Here is a 25020-nt window from a genome sequence, read left to right as displayed (position 1 = left end):
CTCAAATGCTAAATTTAGTTCACGCTTTTCATGGGAGGGGAAGCAACAGAAACATTTTTAGGTTACAAGTGAAGAAAAGCCACTCCTCTATGATGGTATGTTATGAAGAACAGCAGAAAACCAACCTGGAACATGTTGACATCGAGGGCTCTTACTGGTCCCGTGTGCTTGTCTTTCTGGGCAATTATTACTTCGGTGTCTCCATCTATGATTTTGGCTGGGTCGTACAGGATGACATTTCCATTTTCACCCCCAGCAATCAGGACTCCAGAGACTCTCTCCCCCGAGGTCATGCTGTGCGGGCCCCAGATCAGCTTGTGGTACCTGTAAGGCACAGAGGACCCCACAGTCTACAACCATCCACCACCAGCTCCCCATAGAAGGATGAATTCCCTTTTTGCTCACCCCAGCTAAAGCCTCTGCTGCAAACAGAGCAGGCATGTCAGAGAAAAGCGCTGCCTGCATTTCTCCTTAAGGATGAGTCTCTGTACTTACAACTCCTTCCATCAGAAAGACATGTCCCATTCTGCTCATTAACAAGAGGCAGGGTCACAACAGGAACAATCAATTACCTGGATACTGATAACATCTCTAATCTCCTGGCTGCAAAAACAAGTAAGTGCACCCAGCTGCACATGATTTTGAGCTCACCTTTGCAAAACAATAGGAGTACTCAAAGTAAGGACTGTAAACCCATCCAGCTGCAGCCTGGAGAAAAACTTCTGCTATTTGCCGACAGCTTCACATAAGAGGGGAAGAAAAAAAAAAAAAAGGTGGAACTAGAAAAATTCTACATCCCTTCCCATATCTGTGCTTTTGGATGTACAAGCACTTCATCTGCCACACCAGGGGCTCACATCACAGACACATCTCTTGGACCACAGTCTATTTTCCAGGCTAAATCACAAGGAACTAAACACACTTCCAGAAATTAAGAACTTCTGCACCACTGTGTCTCTCTGTAAATACCCAAATTTCCTTCATCTCAGTGAACTTGCTACATAAGCAAAACAGCATTCCTGTGCATTTAGCCATGCAAGGAATGAATTTCTTCCAATAAAATGACATAGTTACCCATCAGCTCTTATGCAAACAGAAAGCAAACCTACACAGTCAGGAAGGTGGCAAGGAGCTACTTTAGCATTCACTGTATTATTATTAATCTCTTTGTTATCTCTGGGAAGTCTTCAAGTAATTTCTTTTAATCACAGCAACTACAGCAGGATAAAATACATCCTGCAGGAAGCTACACAAAGAGCATATGCTGGGTGAGAAATACTGTAACAGCCAAGTGCTGAGTCTCTCACTGTTCAGATTACAGTGGGGGTTCCCCAAAGAATGATGCTACAAAAGGAAATTGGTCTGTGATATCAGACAGCCTCATTCCCTGGGTATGATTTTTATACTTCTGCACCTAACCATGAAAGTTGACGAGAAATGGAGTGACTGACAGGGTTGTCCAGGCACCACCAGCAAGACTGAACAAGACTTCAGATAATCCAAAATGAAGGTAGAAAACAGTAAGAAACAAAAAAGCTGAGTCAACTGTTCAACTACCTTCTTCTTGCCCTTTGCTCTTTCCAAGATAAAGCATGGTTCTACAAGAGCAGTGCAAAACTTTCCTTGGAAAGGATTTATCTTTTGTGGGTCTAATCACCAGGACATTTTCACTTGCTGCAAACCAAAACAGCCTGATGTATACTCTGCTATTTTATCTTAAATGAAAAGACCTCCTTTGTAATGCATTTTCTGGGGCAAAGTCAAATTCTTGTGTTGCTCATCAAGGAAGGTAATTTCACAGGAGTGCTGCATCCCAGCTATAAGGAGGGTTCTTTGAAATTCAGTAAACAAGTAACAAGCCTCGAAGAATCTCAGTCATAGTTAAAACAAGGTAGAGCAATGAAATTCTAAAAGATCAAACACTTCATCCTGCTCCGAGCAGGTCAGTAGGACACATTAACATCAGCTTTGCCCACAGTGCAGGGCATTAAACAGAGACTGTGGATGTTTCACCCACAAGGAGCAGTAGGCACCGGACCAGCTGCCAAAGAGCTGCCACAAGCGCTGCTGAGATGGAAACTGGATGCTCTGATGCTAACAGTGTCTCTCTGGATAAGCATACAGTAAGGAAATAAGCACTAAAGTGGAGCTGTACAGTCAAACTTGGCTTCCCAGCTGTGGGAATACATATGACATGACTCGATTTAGTTATGTTACAGGAGCCTCCCTGAAATGCCTAAATACAAACAGGATGGAGCAACAGGAAAAGTTAGTACTGCATTTTCACAATTTCACGTTTTCTTCTGTTCTCTTGTGAATCCCAGAGACTCCACACACACACTCAAACCTTCCAGCCAATGTCAGATGTTTTAGGTTTATGTCCGAGCGTGAGCTGCTTGCAACCCCTTGCAGTCCAAGCTCACTGCCCTACAACATCAGTGGCACTCGTGTGCCTTCATCTCTCAGCGCTGAACTTCTGCTCCTCTCCTCAACAAATGCAGACACACCACATGAAGAGACCTTTCCACACACACCGCGTACAACAGTTTCACAGATGTCACTTTTCCCTTACAACACTGCCTACCTGTGGGAGGAGGAGAATGTGGCACAGGTCTTCATATCCAGTGAAGGATCTGATAAGTCCAACTCAAATATTTCTAGAGAAGCACTTGTGCTGAAGGTGGCGTCCAGCTGCTGAGCTGATGTACCTGCGAGGAAGCACGACTGGCAGTGAGAAAGCCACTGCACAAAGCACTGACTGCAAAAGCAGCACAAGGAGGGACATAAAAGCAACATCCTTGCAAAAAGGACCCCAAGACGGGGTTCAGGTTTCTGTTATTTAGATGCAGTGCTACATAACTCTTCTCCCCATGGTTCACCCTTTGGGTGTTTCTTAACCTATATCAGCAGGAAAAGCTTTGGGCAAATACCTCTCTCTCCCTGATGATGCACAGAAAATGATCAAAGTTACAAACAAGCCATAGGTGACCAGCAGTTAGGATTGCTGTCACCTTCCCCTGGAAGAAGGAAGAGGATGGCTTGCTGTCGCTTGCAGAATGCAAAGCATGTTTTCATGCTGGCACAGCTGGAGAACTCTACTCAAGACACCACAACCTATACCCTGCTCCAGCCTCCAGGACACAAAGTAACTTCTACAACTTTTAGTTAGGGCCACTCAATGGCAGCTACCGCACATAGCCAAAGGTCTGTCAGCACATGCTTCCCAAAAACTCACCTGTGGCCAGGTAAATGGGGTGCTGCTGGGCAGGGCTCCATGCCTGCATGGCAGTACGATCTATTTCCTTCAGCTTCATTTTGCTAAAAAATAAAGACCAAGAAAAGTGATGCTTAAGCGGAGCACGGTGAGGCTGCACTGCCACGGATTCAGCTGCTGCACCAGGACTTGGCAGGAGCTGCCAGAGGGACTGTTCTCCTAAAGATATCCCACGGACAGGCACCTCAGCCATCCTCTCCAGAGCACACCCGGGGGGGAGGGGAGGAACAAGTCCCCGTCGGCAGAGTAACATCGACATGTAGGGGAAAGCGATGGTTGCTGGACACAACACAGGAAAACGTGGGGCAAACCCTCAACTGCTGCGAAAAACCCTCTTCCAGCAGCACCAAGGGATCCACCACCCTACAGCAGCTCTCTGCCTTGACCCACCAAACAAACCTGCTCCCGAGAAGACCCTCCCTGGACGCCCTGCCGCCAAACACCCTCAAGCAGCCCATTTTTGGGTCTTATTTCAACACCCCTCACCCTCGGGACTGGCACCCATGCCCCGCTTCCCACAGGAGCCGAAAGGGAAAAGGAGCGGGAAGCCGAGGTTCCCCCGCTGCCCGGCTCACCCCCGCGTCCCCGGCGCTCAGGCGCTCCCGGACCGCTCCAACGTGGCAGCCCCGGCACCGCCCCCCGGCCGACACCGCCTTCCGGGCGCGCCCCGCGCCTTCCGGGCGGCGGCGGCGGGGACGCGCCTTCCCGCGGCGGGAAGCGCCGGGAAGGGACCGTGTGGTGGTGGTGGTGGTGTGATGTGTGTGTGTGTGTGTGTGTGTATGGATAGGGATGTGCAGCCGCCTCCTTCCTCGGGGTTGTCCGCCGCGTCTCTCGGGGCAGGCGCAGCCATGGGCCCTGGGGGAGAGGGAGACAGGAGTTAGGGGATCTAGAGGAGCCGGAGAAGGGGGGGCGATGAGAAAGGGGGAAGCGGCGGCAGCGCGGGGGCTGCGGTGCCGCCTGTCCTCAGCTCCAGGGCAGTAATCATGGCGTGCTCAGGATGTGAACAGCAGTGAGGCTCATCATCGGACAGGGGCGGGACGGGGGGCACAGCCCGAGGGAGAGACCAGCCGGCATCCACAGCCGGGGGGGCGGCAGCGCCGGACCCACCTCTCGCGGCAGCCGAGGCGCAGCAGCGCTGCCGCTCCCCGCCGCCGGGCTCCGCGGCCGCTGCGTGGGCACACGGCGTGGCCGGGGCGGGCGCAGCCCAGGCCGGACTGGACAGCCCTACCGGCACGGCGCTACAACGGGAATGGCGGGTGGTGCGCCTGGCCCCGCTATATATATATAGGGGTGAGGAGCGCCGCTCCCATTGGCCCCGAGGATCGCCGCTCGCCACTGGCTGCGCCCGCCGAGGCCGCCGCTTCCGGTTGGCTCCCTTCCCTTCCCGGTCCCGCCCTCTGGACAGCGGAGACGCCGCCGCGTCCAATGGGACGGCGGTCCGCCGGCGTCGCCAGCCAATGGGGGAGGGGGCGGGCCGGGCGCGCGGGGCGGTGGCGGCCAACGGGCGGGCCGGCGCGGGGTGCGGGCGCGGCGGCGGCGAGCGCCGGTTCCGCCATGACGCGGAGCTGTTCCGCGCTGGGCTGCACCGCACGCGACAGCGCGCGGAGCCGCGAGCGCGGCGTCTCCTTCCACCAGTGAGCCAGCGCCCCCTGCGCCCCGGCCGCGCTTCCCGCGCTCCCCGCCGTCCCTCTCCCTCCATCCCGGTCTCTCCGTCTGCCGCAGGTTCCCGGTGGACGCCGCGCAGCGCCGCGCGTGGATCCGCGCCGTGAACCGCGTGGACCCGCAGAGCCGGCGGCCGTGGCGGCCCGGCCCCGGCGCCATCCTCTGCTCCCGACACTTCGCCGAGGGGGACTTCGAGCGCTTCGGGCTGCGGCGGAAGCTGCGGCGGGGGGCCGTGCCCTCCCGCTTCCTGCCCCCGGTGCGGTGCGGGCGGTACCGGCCGCGCTCCCCGCGCCCCCTCCCCGCCGGGTGTCCCCGTGTGCCGTGACCTTCCCTCTCCCTCCCCCGCCAGGAGCCGCCGGGCGCCGGCCGGAGGAGGAAGAGGAGCAGGACCCGCGTGCGGGCGCTGAAGCAGCCGCTGCGCGGCCCCCCCGGCGGGGACCACAACTACAGCCTGCGGGGCCGCCCCACGGACACCCCGCGCACCGTGGCGAGCCTCCTCAGGATGCTGGTGAAGAAGCGGCAGCTTCCTGAGGAAATCGTGAGTTTGCTGCGGGCGCAGTTTTCAGGTACTGCAAGGGACGCTGGCTGAGGTAGACAGAGCGTGTGCTCGCTCCCTCATCCCGGTTTTGTGTCTTTGCTTGACTTTATGGTGCTGGTAATCCCCGACTGTTAGGCTCCTAGGACCTCCTAGCTTTGTAGTCTCTAGGTCCGGAATGCAGACACCAATCCTACAGAGAATTAAAGTCTCTCCCAAAAATCCATTTGCTTGAGGCTGGGTCAGGCCTGTAACCAAGGCTGTTAAATCAAACTGTGCCACCATTCAGTTGTCACATGACTCAAGAACAGAGTGTATTTAACTAGGAAAACCTTGTCTTTTGTGCTGCCCAGAAGTGGCTTCTGTTAACACTGATGATCTAACCCGAAGAAGCCATTTCAAATCACAGAGTTCAGCTGTAAGTTGCTGGCTTCTTACTTACTATGTCAGTTTTTAAGCAGCACCCATGTGTGAGATTCACAGTCTTTACTCAAAACTGCAGAATGACATTCACACCAGACTTCAGGACCGAGTGGTTCCAGAGGCCACACCCCATTGCCTTGTGTTCTGCAGTGTATTTGTATCACGCATCCCTCTGTTATGAGCCCTTTATTTGCTTCACTAAAGCTGATCTCTTGTGATTTCTTTTCGAGCAGATTTGCCTTTTGAGCTGCACAGCTGGAGGCAGATGGCAGAATACTCACCAGAAATGAGGCAATTTGCCTGTATTCTCCACCTCTACCATATTAAGGCCTATGATTATCTGCGGAAGATTTTTCCCCTCCCTCATCCCTGCAGCCTGACAAAGCAAGTTTTTACTCATTCCTTCATTCTGAATGTATTTCCAGGTACTCGTGTAGGAATAGGTGTAACAGATCTGTCCCGAAGAGCAGTAATTCAACGGTAGTAATTTTCCCTGCTTTGTTTTTAGTAACAGGAGCAGAGTGGAAAGCAGATGTCAAGGAACACGGATAGCCCTCAGAGAGCTGGAATGTGTTCCTGCATGTGGGACACAGCATAAGAATAACACACCTGCACTATGTCCCAGGCTGCTTATCAGAATTTACTACCTGAAGTGCTGTCAGACCTGTCAACAAGAGGTTGTAATGACAGACAAAACAAAGGCTGAAGGAACTCTCCCCCTGCAGGTTTAGAGCCTCAGACTCCTGTAGGGCAGCTGGGGGATGCTCAAGGGATACACACGTTGTCCATGCCAGCCTGTGGGGGTTTTACACAGCTTCCTCCAAGGAATCTTCTCACAGGGGTGGCAGGAGATAGTGGATAGGGTATAGTGTATTGGGAAGAGTAGCATTCCACATGGACTGCTGAGGGGTTCACATCTTCCAAACTGGATTACAGTGTCCGGTGTGGAGAAAGCCAGTTGGGAAGGAGAGCAGACAAGTGTTGCTGGCCCTGTACATAGCCTGATTTGCACTTCTGTGGTGTAATTTTTTTTTTCCCTGTTATCATGAGATCTTATACGAGGTGCTTTCCTTGGCTTCCCATCACTAGGATGTGAGAAAACAAACTTGCACTACTAAGAAAGGCAGGGCTGCCAGTTTTACACTCTGTCAGCCTGCTCTGCAGTCCAGGCATGGCTGACCACATCCTGAGGGGTAAAAGGTGCTGACTGTTGCTTCAGCTTTCTCAGAATCACGTCTCAGAATCACATCCTTCTTTTTTTTTCCAGTTGGCTGTCTAATAACGAGGCTGCTGCAGGCTTCAGCAATGACATTTTTCTCCGGCTTCAGGAAAAGGTGGAGAGGGGGGATCAGGCCTACTGCTACTGTGCTGTGATGGTACAAGACATGTCCCTGCAGAAGCAGCAGGAGTGGGACCCACAGACCAGGCGCCTGACAGGCTTTGTTGACCTGGGAGCAGGCATCCTTGATGCTGATGAGGCTCCGCTGGCCTCGGAAGCAATAATCCTCATGGCAGTCGGCATCTCCAGTCCCTGGACAGCTCCACTGGGCTACTTCTTTGTGAACAGCATGACCGGCCGCTTGCTTGCTCAGCTCTTTCATCAGACCATCAGTAAGCTGAATAACATTGGGATCACGGTCCTGGCTGTGACATCAGGTGCCTCTGCTCGCGGTGCTGAGACCGCCAGAGCTTTGGGGATCAGGATGGATCCCGAAAGGATTCGGTGCACTTTCCATCATCCGCCTGGTTCTGCTCACAGCATCACATACTTCTTTGATGTTTGTCACGCCCTTCAGCTGATAAGGAATGCTCTGCAGTGCTTCCAGAAAGTAGAGTGGCTCAGTGACACCATGTGGTGGCAGCATGTGGTGGAGCTGGCAGCTCTGCGGGAGCAGAGGGTGTTGGAGCCATGCAGTCCCAGCTCAGGCAGATCTGGGAGCAAAGAGAGTTACCACCTGAAGGTCAACTTTGCTACACTGTTGTTCAGCGAAGGTGTTGCCGATGCCCTAGAACACCTCCAGAAGCTGGGCCTGGCCTCATTTCAGAACTGCAGTGGCACTGTCAAGTTTGTGCGTTTGATGAGCTCTCTGTGCGATGTCTTTTGTGGCAGAGGTCCCTATGGAAAAGGACTGAAGGTGCCTTTGCTGGCTGGAAATTACACCAAAATAAGCAACCTCTTCAATGAGGCCAAGAGCTTCTTTGTCACCTTAACAGACTCTGTGGGGAGATACATTATTAAGAGCAAACGCAAACTAGGATTTCTGAGTCTCTTGCTCAATGCTGAAAGCCTGAAGTGGCTTTACTCCAACTACATGTGTCCAGAAGGCACTCCTTCCCACCACCTCCAGACCTACGCCTTCAGCCTGGACCCACTGGAGCTGTTTCTCAGGGCCCTCCAGCAGGCCTGTGGCACCAGTGGGAGCCCCACCTGCACTGTGTTCCAGGCTGCTTATCACAAACTGCTGGCCAGCTGCAGCCTGTCACCAGGCTCACCACACGGCAGTGGCTCAGGCAACGTGAGCTCCTTGGACGTATCCCTGTCTCATAGCAGAGATCTGACCCTGGGCAGCATTCGTGCTCAGTATAACCCAGCTCGTGGGAGGGCACTGGCAACGGAGTACCCCTTCTGCGCAGGCCTCCTTTTGCACAGCTCCGCGCTGAGTAACGCGCTGACGGACCTGTCACTCCACGCATGGAGCGTCACCTGCGCCGCCAGCTTCGTGGCTGAGCAGTTGGCCTGGGACTTGCAATGCGAGGCTTGTCTCGCTTCCCTCTTTGACTCAGATGAGAGCAGGCTGAGGTGCAGGTCAGTGCTCTACGTAAAAAAGTTAGGCAGAGTGAGTCTGCCCTCGGCAAGCGTGCACTGCATAGCAAGCATTTCGGAACGAGTCCTAAAGCGGTACGGTAACAAAAATACCAAGCTGTGGCATTCGTCTCTAGAACAGAAAGTCTTCCAGGAGCTTCTGGGAGAAAGGCCCCTCTTCCCCACCCTCACAAACCATTTATTTGAGGGGGAGTTGAGCATCAACAACCACTACACAGTTTTACTAAAGAAAATAACAAGATGTTACTTAAACATGAGAACAAACCCTGCGCAACACCTGAACTTGAAATACCCTTGTGGAAGGCACAGATTGAAAAGACATTTCTTTCCATCACCACGGGGTAGCTGTCAGTCAAGCTGTACTCATGTGGCATCATGAGTACTCTGCTGTTCCAAGGATGGCTGTGCCCTGCTGAGGGGCTCAGTGATGGCTGGATCTAGGCAACGCGTGTCTTCCCATGATTTGGCCACCAAAACTGGTATTAAGCAGTGATGCCACAGCAAAGCACCCGATCAGAGTCTGACTAAGCAAATCAAGGAGGTTTATCTGATCCTGCAAAGCAGCCACACACTTCATGAAACTTGTGTGGCAGGTCAGGATGAGCAAGGGTTGCTTGAGGTGCCTGGGACAGTGGTAGGAGACACTGCAGTGTCCCCTGGAGGTGCTGGGTGGCTCCATGCTGTGAGCGCTCTTGCCAGGAGAAAACTGATGCGTATTCCATGTGGCTGGGTGGCTGGGAGAGATCACGTGTGCTGGCAATTTGATTTCACCAAAACAGATCTGCTTTATGAAAGCCACAGGCAAGAAAGCTTGAAGAGCTTTTACCTTAAAAGCAAAATAAAGATGTGAAAAGAAAGCGGCACTCAAGTTGTACCTGGGTGTGCTGTAGCAGGGCGAGTGTTTCAGGTCCCATTTCGTGGCCCCATCAGCTCACCTACGCAAACTCAACTGTGTCCTGCAGCCCAGGGCACAAGGGAGTCTCCTTTTGATGTTTCCACTGATGACTTGAGTCACAGCTTTGATGCCATCAAGTAGGACAGGCTTTTTCAGTTAATTCATTTCCATGGCAATTGAAACTGCCTCCAGCGCTTTACCAGGAATAACAAAGTTTGGCATGACTGCTACTAAATGGCATCCCTTTACTGTGCAGAACAGCAGTTGCATCCATAGAGACAGAAGGCAACTAATTCCCACCAAACTTGCTGTTCAGTTACTTTCAAGCTCCTCATGATGGAGATGGGATGAAAAATGGTGATCCACCATGTCCTAGGGCAGGAATAATAATTAAAGGTGCCATTCTGCCTACCAGTGACTTGACGAAACTCTCCCTGGTTGGTTCGGGTTCTTCCTCCTCTCTTTAGTCCTAATCACACCGTGGGAGCAGAACTGCTGCACTCAATTCCTCAAGCTCCGGTTTGAGAGCTGCAGCACCACAGAACTTCATGCAATCACTGCTGGGAGGAACAATCTAAAACCTTTAGACTGTTTTTTTCCACTCCAATTACCTATGCAAAAAGCTGTGTTGAAGCCATCATTGTCATGGAGCCAATTCCAGCTACAACATACTTTGCAGAAAACTATTTCCCTTCAATATATATATATATACACACACATGATTTTTAGAACAAGTGGAAAAATGCTGCCAAAATCCCAGTGCTAGATTGGTTGCAATCATATATTGTTGTAACACTCAGATTGCCTGTACCTCCAGCCCCAATATGAGTAGTTATGGACTGGGATTGCTGTGCATGACAATATACCACTAACCAAGGGATATTTATCTCTGGTAGAATTTGGTCTCATACTGAAAATGCAAGTCAGTACTTGCATCAGAAGTGGACCTAGTATTAACAATTTATTTTGATATTTCAGTGAAAAACCTTGCGTATTTGTCAGTGCTGAAGAAAAGGAGTGCAAAAAAAATCGTATTTACAGAATAGTATAAATGTTTATTTTTTGTGATTTATCTGACTGTTTTATTTGTACAATATAGAAAAGTGTATTTTTTGAATAGGTCTTGTAAATATAAATTTAATTTTTCTACTTTTGGATGTAAACACAACTATAAAATGAACCCTTGCCCCATTCCCAATTATTTTTATTTAACTGGATGAACTGGATGACTGTAAATCTTGTCCAGCAGTTTGATGCAAATGGCTAAGGAAGTACAAAAACCAATTCATACACTCTACACCAGGGAGAGAGGAATCCAAGCTTAATATTTGAGAAAGCTTGTTCAAAACAAAATAGAAGAACTAAGAGCATTTGATTGCACCTTCAAAGTCTTTACAAGCAAAATATTCTCCAGCAATGCCATCATACATAATTACAACTGTAATCTAAATTTCACAAGTGCTTTTGCACACTGTATATAAATACACATCACAAAAGGTGCAATTTAGAGTAGGACACGGAATATATACAAAATTAACATGGACTGAAGTCTAAACAAAAGGCATATTGCAATCTGTTCGAAAAATAACGTAAGTAGGTATTACTTTATTCACTTACACTAATTTACATTTATACAAATCTTACTGGACATACTATATTAGGTCACTAGAAGTAAACAGAATATCCGCACTATCTACAGGTAAAGTTACTGCACTGATTTTTTTAGTAAATCCAAGTCCTAATCATGAGAAAAATGGCATTTACTTACACAAGAGGAGGATTCCCTTTTCAGAGATATGCACAAATATACTTGGTATTGACGCTCAGGGAGATGTTAATGGCAGACAGAGCCCTTCAGACAGTGACTGGCAGGCCAAGCCCTGTCTGCAACAGCCACCCAGTGGGCCCAGCACTGCTGCTGGATGCTTCCCAGGCCCTTTCATGCCTCCAAGGCATTTTGAGGAGGCACTGGTCAAGGGCCTTCTGCTCAGTGCACAGGGCTGTGAGGTGAAGCATCCTCCCATCCTATTTATTGCCTTCACACACATAGGCACATATCTCTGCTGCTGGTTTGCCTAGGCCCTACTTTTCCCCAGCCTGGCCCTGCTAGAAAACCTGAAGAAAGAGCTCTGCTGCATTTCTCTGTATTTACAGTTTTAATAGAAGGAATACAAAATACCTTTTGGAAAAACATAGCTAGTTCAGGCTGCAGTGAGACAGGTAATAAAAATGCCTGTGATTAAACATGGTTAATGGATGTTCACGATAGGTAAGTAACCTACCAAGTTAAATTTGCAAATGTGTTCCACTATCAAAAATGTGATTTGAGATTGCCTGTAACAAATACTGAAAAAAATCCCCTGCCTTAGTCTATACCCAGCTATAGCTGATTGCCCCCCCATTTAGTGTAAAAGGATCTGTGTGTCTGTTTTCGTAGCAATCCTGATTCTGTGCTAGTATATTCTCTGATCACAGCTCTCACAATTATTCTCAACAACTCTAAAAAAGCCCTTATGCCAAGAAAATTGCCAAGGCATAGAGAAGCAGCATCCTGAAGACCCACAGCCAGGCTGAACATGATCCGTACCTGCATTTGCAAGTCGATTCAGATGCAGATTGTCATCTCCCATGACTTCAGCTTCTCAGGCTTAAACAACTTCCAGGGCTACAGCTTGATCCTAGAAAACACAATGGACTGCACAGCCCTGCTTCCAGTGAGGGATTAGGCTGCTGCAGGCCTCTGAAAAACCAATCTTCACCTAAGCAACAGCGTCCACCTGCTGCACACTTAGGTAACACTACGCTGGGCAGACAGTTTGGCATCACGGCATTGCTGCCACCTGGCATCACTTCTGAGAACAGGCCACTGTCTTAGCCTTCAAGTTCCAGCTTAAGAAACACCTGAGCTCTCAGCCACATTCCTATCAAAAATTCCCATTAATTCCATTTTCCTCTAACCTCCTTGGGCCCCACTCCAGCCAGATTCTCCACAACTTGCTCAATGCTAAATCTGCAAGCGACCCCTCTGCATTATTGCCTAGGTATTTCACAGTGCTCCGTGCACTAAAGGAACATGCTGCATCAGGTCCTAAATACAAGTACTACCTTCCAGTTGAATGCTCATTTTTACATACTTCCTTTCAGAATTATCTTGGATACACTGGTACCTCCTTATTACAGGTCTGTCACCAAAAGCATGACCCAGCTGTTGACATCATCTGTGTTTTCCTGTATGCACAAAGTGATGCCAATTCATACACCGTAAATAATATATATTATAATAATTTATATATGCCCTTCAGACAATTATTCTGGGGAAAGGGGAGAACACATCTAATTTTAAGAAATCCAGGGTAAAAGCTGTACATTGGGAAGAAAAATTGACCTTTAGGCATTGTCTTAAGTAGAAGAGGATTTAGCTAAGATTTAAAAGGCTCTACATCTTGTTATAAAAGATCGTTTCAATCTTACATGGGTCAATTTACAACAAGCACCAAATTAACAAATATTATTAAATCCTTTATGCTACACCAAAGTGTCCCTGTGCCTTAAGTGTTCTGTTTCAGTCCGCTTCCTTGCGGCTCATGTGCACGAGTCAGCAGTTCATGGCACAAGGGTCACCTTTGGACTTCCCTGCAGAGCTGATAACCCTCATCAAGCAGCGTCCAAACTCCTCCAGGATCATGCGCTCCGCTGCAGCTTTGGACTTGCCCGTCTTCTCCGCTTGCTCTGCCTGCGCGAGAAGGCATTCGCAGGTTGCATCGGCCACCTCCTTGGTTACAAATGTAAAGGGCAGCCTGAAACAAAGGAAGATCCCCTTAGTCTCTGCAAAAATACACAAGGCACCTAACTCTGGGACAGGGCAACTTCTTAGTACAAGGGCTGGCGAGATTTCATTTGTCCCATTGCTTCCAAGAGCCTTTAGACAACCTACAGGGAGTGAATAAGCCCCAATTAACAACAGTCAAATGAACTGGTGGGCCTTTATCCTTTGGTGCCTGCCTCCATTGATGGACATTTTGGAACAGTCATTGAAATGCCCAGGTAGACAGAACCATTCTCCAGCTTTTACTACAGGGGTAGCTCAAGGATTACATCCTCTCAGTAAATGGCACTTGTACTTCTGTGAGCACTGTGCTTTCTGTGAGCACACAGGCAACGAAGAGAAGACAATACTTAGTTACAGCTAAGCTTGGCATGCCCCAGGTCCCACAGAAGGCAGGAACAAAAAAGCTCCATTCACCTGACTGCTCCTGCTTCTACAGCTTACACAGACAAGATTCAAAGATGACAGGGGCATACCTGTCACGTACATCAAAAAACCCACACTAGAAACAACTTAAACATGTGCAGCATTAACTTACTTCCCACCACCACTGCTGAGTGCTGGTGCTGGCCTTGTCAGCAAATCTGAGATCTGAGAAGATAGCTTGGTCTTTGCAGCAGTCTGCTGCTGGACTCTAACTTCTGCAGCATCTGCTAAATGCATCAACGTCTTCCGCTCTGGGCTCTCTTCAAAATTTTTACAGCCAATGCATTTGCATATGGAAGAACACATGATTTTTGCCTGAAAGAAACAAAAAACCCATAAGAGACCTGTTGCAACCTTGAGCCCTTTTATGACAAGCCACAACAAAAAGATCTTGTTTTAATCTCGTACTAATTAGCCACTAGAAGAAACCCCCAAGCAGTAATTTTCTCTCTAAATTCTTACCTCAAGCTGAGATGCTTTCCAAGAATGTATACTTGAATCAAATAACAGAGCATAAAATGTAAATCAATGGTTTCCCACTCATCCCTTTCTTCACCAACCTCCAGTTTCCGTGGGAATTTAGAGGGTTGAGCTATGAGAGAAGTCAGTCTGCCACTGTCTCTACATCCACAGACTGATCAGTTAGCAGGTGAAGTAACAACAACTTTTGGTTTTGACTTCCACAGACACATTCTATCCCAGAGCATGCATGGGATGCTGATTCAACTCCTCCTAGGGACTTAGTGCAGTAGATTTCTTTAGGAAATAGTGCTATTCAGTAAAAAACAAATCCAAGCTGGAGTCTGAAGTTGCTACATTGTTTAAAATTAAAATTACACGACAGCAGTGATCAGTTTTGCCATATACATGGATTTCTATGTGAAAACTGCTGGGAGAAGAGGTAACATTATGGCAATAGAAAAGAAGAAAAAGCATTATAGCAGTACAAACAAGAGACAAAGCAAGTCACTGCACTAAATGGAAAAAGCTAGTATCTTTAAAATGAGACAATGTTTCATACCTCATAACATTCGCAGTAGTTTTTGAGACATCCCGAGCGCTTACAGTTACACCCTTTGCTGTGTCTCCGATCCGACTCTCCTTCCTTTCCTTTCCCTATTTTGGGCTTGAAGGCTTCAGGGTTTCTGTCGAGGCAGGCCTGTTAATGCAGACCCAAAGGGTCAGTCATTGCACGCAGGGATCAGAATTTAGAGGTGCAATAAAAGAACTTAAGCCTTGCACATGTGGGAGGAGATCAGGGCATTATACACCCACTCTGCCCCGCTCTGTAGCTTCAGGAGACATAAGCTAAATAGCTTTCATCCCGGGGGCAGGGGAAGAGGCCCCTCACCTTTATTGCTTTTTGCCTATCATTTTCATGGTCCAGGTTGTTGTAGCAATTTGTACAGTTGCAGTTATTGCAGAATTCACCATTTGCAAAACAATCACAATACCTGAAACAGAAGATGCAGAAGGTGTTTGTAATCCTGACCATTACATTGACGTTAGCACTGGTGGCAGCAGCAGAAGTTCCTACTCCGGCAATATGCACTAATAAGGGTAAGGGTCACCCTGTGCTCAACTCCACCTGTACAAGCAGTACCAGGTTCATTGCAGAGCCAAAATCCTCTAGCACAGGTCTAGGTGCTGTCTAAAGACACAGGTATAACTGAGGGTGCCCACCTGAGCTCATGTTCACATAGCGCAGGTCCCCACAGCAGCAAGAAAAGCTAAGGAGACTTTTTTCTAGGGTGACTCCTGGGTCACCTACATACTGAGGGCCATCCTGCTGCAGCCACTTCACAGCCAGCTCCTGACTCAGCCAGTCCAAGCCAGCCCTCAGGAACTCTCATGCTGCTGAAACAAAAGGCAAGCAATTGGAGTGCCAGGTAACAGGCAAACTGACTAACACAGCAACGAGTCTTTTTTGGTTAGTTTTGCCCATACACTGTTTGCAGCTCTGAGCTGAGACAGAGTTCATCAAAACAGGGATGGAAGAATAGAAAAGGAATAACAATTGGTAAATCTTGGAGGCTTTGAAGCACAGGTAACTAGGGGAAGGATCTGAATGAGGATAAGGCTGTAGTTATCAGAGACTTTTTAAAGGGACAAGTATATGAATAAAAAGCAGCAAAACATGGACAGGGAAAGCCAATCACAGTGCCATGCCTCTTATGTACCTCTGGTGCCTCCCACCAAAACCAAGATCTCACCAATCCCACAGGTCTGATACGTGGAAGTACCACATTAATCTCCAGCTCAAACATGGCTTTAGGCCACAACAAACTGTCATGTTTCAATGCTTCCAGTACCACCTCCAAGCTATAGCTAAAAACTACTGATCCTTTTCACTTGCTTTTCAAATCCTGCTGGGAGCATATGTTCATTTTTCGGAGTCTAAAAAAAACTGGCTTTCTGTGTCTTGCCCAGCACAATACTACAAGAACTAGATTAGGGTTCCCCTGGAGTCAACTACAAGCCTTCATCTGGCTGCACTGCGTTTTGGTGATTTTTAGCATCTTGAATGGTCCCAGGGACAAACTACATCAAAAGCTTTTACAATCTGTAACAGCTTTCTCTTCTGTCCTGTCTAAAATTCAGTAGTGGGATGGTCCTGGCTTCCAAAACAAACAGAACATCAGTGAACAAATAACTGAGTTTACTTCTTTGTAGAACAGGCTATGTGTCTACCTTCAACATGCATTTGAGAAAAAGCAACTCCCCTTCCAGACAGGAAGAAGTTTTACTAGTAAGAAAGCACCTTTGCCAGAGTGACTTAACCATTTGCTCTCCACCAATGCCTAGCCACTTAAAGGTATAATGACAGCAATTTACAAGAAAAGGTTGTTTCCAAAGCACTCTGAAGGTGTGAAATATCACCAGTGATGCCATTATTCTCCCAGAAATTCTAGTGCACTATAGCATCAAAAACTAAAACAAGTGGAAAACTCCACACATCTAACACATACTGGGCACTATGAGGTCATTCATATGTGTGAAATATCTGAAAAAACAGCTACACAACTTCCTGTTTGCCATGTCTTCTATGCAAAAGACATAAAAAAAGCACAGGGCACACCTCCCCATATAGAGATGGGATGCACTAACACAAAAAGAAACACAAGCTTAAAAGTTTAAACACGTTTCTTAACTTGGGTTCAGATACTGCTGCATCACTTCCCCTTTGAGTGCCACACCCCTGATTTCCTACTCATTGTCTAGGATTCAGGGAACCACAGATTAATTTCAGTATCTTCTTCCATTACTGTCCAAAAAATATCGGTAAACTGACTTTGCCTCAATAAGGAAACTGTCCTCAGCTTAGAATGCTTTTATGTCAAATTCTTACAAATACATCAAATGAAACAGCAAAATATCTCATAAAGATACGAAAGACTCAGACTATCAGTGAAGAATCACTTGTCTATTCAGTCCTTTACTAAGAGATACAGAGCCCAAATTTGCTGAAGTACTCGAACCAGCATGATATTACTGATGTGCTTCACCGAAGTATAGTAAATGCCCACTGATGATGCCATGGGATGCCATTTCCCTCATGGTAACACCAAAGCAACTAGAGCTGCTGAGTGGAATGGCTTCATGGATTCATCATGCAACAAGGCTGCAAAGTCAGACATTTCTAAAATGCTAGGGCCTGTATAGCTGACAGGAGTTGCAGAATTACACAGGCTCTGCAGCATCTCCACCGTTACCAACGGTAACCTTAAATTAGCATCTAGACAGAAAATTTCTGACATACTTAAAAACTTTATATTCTGATACTTGGCATACATTTGTGATGTTAAAGTTAAGGCTTAAAAAAATCCCCAATACCAAGCTGTACTTACAATTTCAAACACAGAGATTTAGTACAATTGCAAGGCTTCCTGGGGCGGTTTGCAGATTCAGAAGAAATTATTCTGCGGGGGGAAAAAGGGCATTTATATGTTTATACACAAACACTGTTTTGTCAGTTTCTTCCTATTTTAAATTTAAGTAAGTAGCTCATAATGAAAACTTTGAAAAAACCTTTATATTCCCCTTGCATTATTTTTTTGGCTGACTGCATTTAAGTAACTATTCTATGTAGTCCTTTATACAGTGCCTTTCCAACCCAGAAAGAGATGGATTATTTGCTGCAAACCTGGATGCATGCCTAAAGTAGAAATGAGGCTTAAAGCTAGAGGAAGCATCATAACTAAAAACTGGAGTCAGGGAAACCGTCCCCAGAACCCCTCTAAATGCAGTGGGACTAGATCCAGTCAAGGTCTGCACAACACGATCATGGCCTTTTCTTTTGTTCTAGTTGGAATTAGGAAGAAAAAGAAAAACAAACCAAAAAAACTCTAGAATAATGGGAAAGCAAGCCAAAATCAGTATTCAGTTTATCTATAAGTTTTATATTAGACACAGTCTTTAACTGCTCTTAAAACTCAGATTTTGTGACACTAATCACTTCTGATGAGATTTGTTCCGTCCGTATCCAGCAATTTCTGCATGTAATACCAGGGAGATTAAATCAAACCCGTTCATTTGAATGGCTGCATCTGGATTTGGGATTAGTTTGCATCAGTTGAGGTTGCAGCAACAAAAAGCACCGTTTCCAGCAAACAATAACACAAAAGGCCTGTGCAGAACAGCTAAGCCTGCTGGATTGGCAAAGGGAAAATAATACATGTTAGCTGTTATTTTCATCCTTAAAGGAAAAATGCAAGACTGAAAAAACCCAAAGCCTCCTATCAGGATCCATTTTGTTGTTTGGCTGAGTTTCTGCATGTGCTAAGCATCCAGCTCATATGTTGTCCAGTACCTCTTTCCAGTAATGCTGAGGAGTAGTTGAGGCCTGTAGCTCCCAGGTGATGATACAAAATAAAAAAAGTGAGCAACACAGAGCTTTCGGGTCAACTTCCTGCTACCCGAGTTCAAAAAACAGAAAGGATAACACAGCTTTGATCAAGAGACTGGCTCAATTGTCAGAGAGATCCACGCCTTTTAGTCAGAGGTAGTAACCACACCACAGTTTACTTAAGCCTCTTGGAAAATCCCCCAAACCAAACTCCAACACCTCACCTCCCACCCTTCTTTATAATAGAAATGAAAGAAGATGCTCATTTAAGCAGCCTATTCCACAGGTTTGGGGTTGTTTTTCAAAATACTTACCCATTAAATGGCAGCCGTGCTTGGGACTGGATACTAGATGTCCCTGTGAAGCCAGTGTTGCTTGCTATAGATACATACGATGATTGTTGTAGCTAACAAAACAAAAAGGTTAATGTGTGACATGAAAGAAATTAAGGATGTGTGGTTAGTCTTTTAATTAGCTATCCAGATACTGTCATATAAATAATTTGCTTTTAAGTACAGTTTTAAACATTTACAGAACTTGGACCCAGGTAGCAACCTCCTGCCTTCACACTTAGCGTAAAAATATTATTTTAGATTATATTTTCGTTCTCAATTACAGTGTCATACATACAGAGCCATAGAGATGACAGAGATAACACACAGAATGTTCAGATCATAACCAGTTCCTGCTCCTAAAAACATGTTAATTTTCTCCCTTCTTCTCCCAAGCAACCCTGCCCCTAATAGAGCAGGATCACTTCCTGCACAAATTACTTTAGTAGCTTCCTTTATATACAATCCACTTAATATGGAATTAAAGTGAGTCATGGTTTGCATTCCAACTTTCCTGCATACCTGAACCCACAGTTTATTTGTCACATTAAAAAACCCAAACCTCCTAAGAACCTGCCAAACAACACTGTTCTGGGCTACCTTCTTGAGTATTACCTACATGCAGCTGTTTCCTCCTGCTGGGACAGGTTCCAGATATGGACCTGCTGGGGCCAGGCAAAGGGGAGTGATTGTGACCAGAACACAAAACCTCAGAGAAGAGGTCCAACAAATACTATTAGTTAAAGTAAAATTTGTATAAGTAGAGTGGAAGGACACAGTAACAGTCCTCAGGGTCAAACTGCAACTGTGACAAAACCAGAAGGGAACCTGAAAGGAGGCTGGTACCAGCAAGGCCATGAGCTATCAGAGTCCTTGTTTCTACAAACTGACTCATCGGCCTTCAGCAGAACCTTACCTTTATTCTGCTTTTCATATTGATTGTTGGTCAGATCTTGGCAAAGAGCAACATCTAATCCCTAGATCTGCATTGGTGTGACTGGTACCACCTGTTTCTGACCCCTGCCAATGTGTTGGCATTAACTAACACCATTTTGTAATGCAAGCAGCCACTCTCTGTGACCAAGTGGGTCACAGACACACTCCCTTTCTCCTCATTATCAGACCCTGTGAACCAAGTAGACAAAGCAATAGGATTTCTTCTTCCCTTCACTACAGGTCTCAGGATTCCTGGGCACAAGGCCAGTAACTCTCTTCCTTTCTGACTGTGAATGTCTCAGGCACCCATCCAGGTAGCGGTGATGACTGTCACAGAAGAGGGAAGTGTAACAGCACACAGAACACAGTCTGTAACACCAAGCAATTCCAAGTCCTAAGTGGGGAACTTGGCTTGGACCTGCTGCTGAGACCCATGAGCACACAGTGGCCAGGGTCACCTCCATTGACATCTGCTTCCTCTGAGGGCCGAGTGATTTGTACTTTTCTGTACAATTTTCAAGTTTAGATTATGAATGTTAAATTGATGAGGCAAGCTGTGTATCAAGATCTGACCCTATCTGCAGAGGGTCTAGGTGATTAGAAATTTTAAGTTGAGATCTAGGTCATTAGAACCATAAGTTGTATTATAAGTTTGTGTTACAAATTCTGTACTGTGGTACTCAGAATGGTGCTGCACTGATTCTGCTTATAGAAATACTGTGCTATTCTGATTATAAATTCTATGCTACGCTAATAAAAAAATCCTGTTGAGAAAATAAACCTTTAATTGTAATTGATTTAGTGCAATCCTCATTCTGCCAGGGGTCCCTAAAAGAAACTGTTGCCTCAGCATCAGGTGACAGTCAGGGAGTGAGAACCTTTAAGGGGAAGGCAGTACGTCCCACAACAGCAGCACATCTCCGGGTAACACCATACCTGTGTGACATACTGAGCTGGAAGGACGGCATACCCGACGTTCCCTGTGCCAGGTGCTGGTGCCAGCACAGTTCCTGGTGGGAGGTTGGTGAGGTTGGGCTGTATCTGCGGCAGTGGAGTGGCTGGCATAATAAGTCTTTGTTGGGGCTGACTAGTAGTAACTATCTGTGAAGTTGAGTTGATTGGTTTGGGCACCACCTGGAGAGAGAAGAGGTCTTTATGAAATCAGTGTTTCACTGATCCAAAATGCACTTCTATTAATGAACATTTCATTACAGAGCTGGAGCAAGACTTTTTTCCCCGCTCAGCCAAAACAAGTCAGGAACATGCCTTTTAAAACTTAGCTCACCTGTTTCACAGTCTGTGCTGGTACTATGGGAACTGACATACGCACTGGGGTCGTGTTCACCACCACTGGCTTCGCTGGTGTCAAGAAACAACATCACATTAACACGTATTATTCACTCAAAGTCCACAGTTCAGTCCTTCAGACTTTCACATATGCATAATGCAGAGGTGCTGTAACAATGCACTGCCCAAACTCATGGCATACAATACTTGGGTCTAAAGAACGCCCCTGTAAACAAGTATTTGGCATGAGAGCCTGCACACACATTTCACAGCAATGGCTTAAAAAGCAGCCTGGGTGCAGACCTCCTCTGGATACTGTATTTCTCTTACATCCCTTTTCCCTTTGAAATCTTTTATTCCTTCACAGCTCTGGAAAGCACAAACAGAAACCAGCAGAAGCATCTGGCACTTCTAAAGTAATTTACATGGAAGGATCTTCACCATACAGAAGTTTTGGCAATAAGTTTGTGGGCTGTCGTGCCATCACACTTTTCATACGAGGATGTGGGAGTTGCCATGAGTGCCCCACAATCTGGTAAACTAGGTAAAAGCAACTTAAAATGCTCCAAGAGTTCAGGCCCAACTACAGAGCAATTTGACACAAAGGGGCATTTCCAAACACAAACCGTAAGTAACAGCAAAATGACATTTATAGGAGTCTTACCACAAAACCAAGTACAGCTGGCAGTCTTCACAGATTTCTGTTATGTATTCATTTTAATCCTTGCAAAACAAACACGGAAAAAAACCCCAAAACAATAAAAGCTTCAGACAATACATTAACACCAGCACTTACCTTGTTGAAGAGGCTGAGTATTCGTACTGGGATTTTGACTGGCTGATTGGGTTGAACTACTGGCTGTTGTGGCAGTAACGAGTCTGACATAATGGAACTTGCTTCCAGGTACCTGAATCTGCTGAACATTGGGTGCAGTTGCCAAAGGAATAATTGTCTTAAATTGAGATGTACCCACTCCTCCTACAGTAATGGTCTGCACTGCTGATTTCACAGCCTGTTAAGCCAACACAGACAGCATGAAGTTACTTGTACACAGGCAGAAAGAACATCAGCATGCTTATTCCTCAATTTGTTAGTGAGCAACTACCACAACATTCATATCCCTGAGACAGAAGTCAGTTGCCCCCATTTTTGCTTTCAAAAGTAGAACAGATGTGAAGAGATTAAATGCCTCTCAACAGCTCAGAGCAAACTCAGTTCCATTTTCAATGCTCTACACCAAACACCAGAATAAACTAATATTTACATGTGTAGGGTGACTCAGTCCACTTGCCCAGATACAATGTCTGCCAAAACTATTTCAGGTGACTACCCAGAACATTATTCAGTTTGTATTCCAAAATCAAGCAACAACCAAACCTAAAAATATTTCTACTAATAAAAGCACATGGTAAGAACTTGCAGAACTCTTTGTGCTGGACTGCAGTATGATTTATCTCTGTGGGTACAGATACGTTCTGTTAAGACAGTTTGTGATTAATACACAGAAATCACTATGCAACCCTTGAGAAGAAAATGGAACAGAGTCCATAAACTGGCAGACATCAGAAACAGAGTACAAGCTGAGAAATGAAAAAAGCAGGAACAATGAGGAGTAGCAAAACAAATTCATTAAGAAAAAAGGCAAAATGGTGAAAGAAAGGGAGCTCAGCAGACCTGTACTACCTCACAGCTGGAGTACTGGTATACCTGGAATTTGAAAGAATTCATCCTTCCAATTTTTCTCAAGCTCTAAACTAATAACAAGTTTTTATTTTATTTATACACATTCATAAGCCTATTGGTTTGATAACAGCCTCTTTTTCCAGCCTTGCTCGACCTCGAACTTTGATTTATTCCTCCTTTTTCTTCTTCCATCTTAACTCCTTCTGAAGTTCAGTTTTTTATTCTCAGTATCTTTTAATATTGATATTAAACATATTGTCCTTAAGTTTTACTATTAAATTTGATTGGTAGTATGATGTGAATTCTTATGAGAACATTTTCCCAGCTCCCCAGCTTTCAGCAACTACAAAAATGATATCTCAAAATTGCACACATTTCACTGGATATATAAGTCTGGTCTTTTAAAAGGTGTTTTCTTGGGATTTTGTTTTGTTTGTTTTTGTTTTGTTGTTAATACATTGAAACCGTAACAAGCCAGAGCAATTCAAAATAAGTACTATCTGCAAGCACAGTCACTGACAAAGTGTTACCAAAGGGAGACCAGTATGAGCCAAGTTCTCTCTAGCTCTCAGATTAGAGGCTGCCATCCAAGGACAACTGGGAAAATTCTAAGATTCAAGTGACAGTTCTTCTAAAGGCATGTTCTTGAGCCCAGTGCAGACAGGTGAAACCCTTGTGTTGTGTCAGACAGCTTTGGATCAGAACCCAGTATGTATAGCCCACAGACTCTCTACTTTTAGGGTGCTTGCAGTAGAGTGACAACCTTTCAATGACTGTATCAAAGGACAGTTTTGCCACTTTTAATCTGGGGAAAAAAAGTAAAATTCAAATCTCGATGGTGTCCACATCCCCATATTCCAGTTGTCACCTGTATTAGTAAGATAAGGCTGGCAAAGTCTGTCTGAGTCTCTGGTCTCATGCTGTACATGCAACTGTGTCCGTTCCCTGCTCTATCCGCACTCTGTTTATTTACAGACATACACATCCCTTCATGTTCACCAAAACAGGAATGCAGATATTTATATAAAAAAAAAACTCACCCAAGATTACAAAACAGGAAAACAGTAACAACTGCAGTTTGTAAGAAAGGTCAGTTTTGTCTTGTGATTTATCAATGTAAATCAATTTATAAAAGCTATTATGGAAAACCCTATTTTTCTAAAAATGAGACATAGGAATAATGAACAATTTCTAATTCTGTAGGCTCCATACCATGGTGTCTTACTTATGTGTATTTTCCTCTACCACAGGAATATGAATTCAATTGTTGCAAACCTCAGAAACACCTGGAAAGCACCCCTAGTCAGTGGAAGAGAAACACCGGCAGAAGAGAGAGAACCAAAGAACTCCTGCCCGTGTCATCGGGAGTTTTTCAGATGACCTGGGAGATTCAGTACACAGAGACAAGAACTTACACCAAGTGGAGCTTTCCAGGCTGGAAAGCTGCTTTCTAACAGCATGTCCTTGTACAGGCTTGCAATGGTTTGCGCCCCTCAATTGACGAAGTCTGTGCTCCCCAGGGCAATTCTTTTGCCACTTCTTAAGCAAACACCATTACAAGAACACCTTCAGACTGACCACTGCCAATCTGCCATCCAGCACTCCAGTTTCCAGCAAGCAATGACACAGACACGCTAGAAGACAAAGGAAAGTCAGTGTGTACCTGGGTGGTTGTGTGGTTGACTATAGCCTTCCCAGGGGAGGAGGGTGCTGACTGCTGCACTGTGAGGATCTGCTGTCCTAACGCTACATTCAGTGGGACGCCCACCGTCTTCTGGGGGGAGTTGGGAGGCTGGGAGGCCACTGACACCACTGTTAGCTGCTTGGCAAAACAAAGAAGCAGTTTAAATCCCCGGGCAGGGTACAGGACCCTGTACATACACATTCCCCTTCTCATGAAAGTACAGCTCTCCACCAGGTCACAGAGCTCCTTCTCTGAACGAGGGCACTGTATTTCATCTCAAATCACGAGTCCAACTGCAACAACAGCAGACCCTTAGAAACTCGAAGGCATTGCTCGTTTCCAGCACCAAAAGGCTAATGCAGAAACCTACCACAGCATCTGGATTT

At 46.2% G+C, this 25020-nt stretch overlaps 3 protein-coding genes across 21 annotated transcripts in view; 1 reads left to right on the top strand and 2 right to left on the bottom strand.

Moving 5' to 3' along the window:
• The window catches only part of SEC31A (SEC31 homolog A, COPII coat complex component), a 42146-nt gene extending 37578 nt beyond the window's left edge, over positions 1–4568 (bottom strand). For 3 of the 13 annotated variants that reach the window (XM_051768024.1, XM_051768025.1, XM_051768027.1), the window contains exons 1-5: positions 4382–4568; positions 3850–4129; positions 3236–3318; positions 2585–2708; positions 126–324 (exon numbers count right to left, since the gene is read on the bottom strand). In XM_051768024.1, the coding sequence (XP_051623984.1) occupies positions 126–324; positions 2585–2708; positions 3236–3314 (402 nt within the window). In that variant the 5' untranslated portion in view covers positions 3315–3318; positions 3850–4129; positions 4382–4568. The other 10 variants (XM_051768020.1, XM_051768028.1, XM_051768033.1 and 7 more) reach the window with 6 other exon arrangements.
• Positions 4569–4705: 137 nt separating this feature from the next.
• Positions 4706–10654, top strand: THAP9 (THAP domain containing 9). Of its 2 annotated transcripts, none has more exons than XM_051768163.1 (5): positions 4706–4908; positions 4997–5192; positions 5286–5502; positions 6128–6319; positions 6403–7224. In XM_051768163.1, the coding sequence occupies exons 1-5, from the start codon at positions 4829–4831 to the stop codon at positions 6444–6446; spliced, it is 729 nt and encodes a 242-aa protein (XP_051624123.1). In that variant the 5' UTR covers positions 4706–4828; the 3' UTR covers positions 6447–7224. The 2 variants fall into 2 exon arrangements, with proteins under 2 accessions (XP_051624123.1, XP_051624122.1); XM_051768162.1 differs by having other exon boundaries at positions 4764–4908; positions 6128–6278; positions 7162–10654.
• Positions 10655–13111: 2457 nt separating this feature from the next.
• Positions 13112–25020, bottom strand: part of LIN54 (lin-54 DREAM MuvB core complex component) — a 41840-nt gene continuing 29931 nt past the window's right edge. For 3 of the 6 annotated variants that reach the window (XM_051768156.1, XM_051768161.1, XM_051768160.1), the window contains exons 5-14: positions 24614–24772; positions 22063–22279; positions 21265–21338; positions 20916–21113; positions 19026–19117; positions 17714–17785; positions 15217–15319; positions 14887–15024; positions 13978–14180; positions 13112–13410 (exon numbers count right to left, since the gene is read on the bottom strand). In XM_051768156.1, the coding sequence (XP_051624116.1) occupies positions 13209–13410; positions 13978–14180; positions 14887–15024; positions 15217–15319; positions 17714–17785; positions 19026–19117; positions 20916–21113; positions 21265–21338; positions 22063–22279; positions 24614–24772 (1458 nt within the window). In that variant the 3' untranslated portion in view covers positions 13112–13208. The remainder of the gene's footprint in view (positions 13411–13977; positions 14181–14886; positions 15025–15216; positions 15320–17713; positions 17786–19025; positions 19118–20915; positions 21114–21264; positions 21339–22062; positions 22280–24613; positions 24773–25020) is intronic. The other 3 variants (XM_051768158.1, XM_051768159.1, XM_051768157.1) reach the window with 2 other exon arrangements.

The sequence above is a fragment of the Manacus candei genome, unplaced genomic scaffold, assembly GCF_025592945.1.
Source record: "Manacus candei isolate 608988 ecotype Guabito, Panama unplaced genomic scaffold, ASM2559294v1 h1tg000092l, whole genome shotgun sequence".
In the NCBI taxonomy this organism is placed as follows: domain Eukaryota; kingdom Metazoa; phylum Chordata; class Aves; order Passeriformes; family Pipridae; genus Manacus; species Manacus candei.
Note: the sequence above shows the minus strand (reverse complement) of the source record. Positions and strands in the feature narration are given on the sequence as shown.

What these genes read in the sequence shown, in the direction of transcription:
- THAP9 (XM_051768162.1), top strand. Translation starts at nt 4,829, where the DNA reads ATGACGCGGAGCTGTTCCGCGCTGGGCTGCACCGCACGCGACAGCGCG. An exon ending in CCTCCCGCTTCCTGCCCCCG is followed by an intron (nt 5,193 to 5,285) that starts GTGCGGTGCGGG and finishes CTCCCCCGCCAG; the next exon opens with GAGCCGCCGGGCGCCGGCCG. An exon ending in CATCCCTGCAGCCTGACAAA is followed by an intron (nt 6,279 to 7,161) that starts GCAAGTTTTTAC and finishes TTTTTTTTCCAG; the next exon opens with TTGGCTGTCTAATAACGAGG.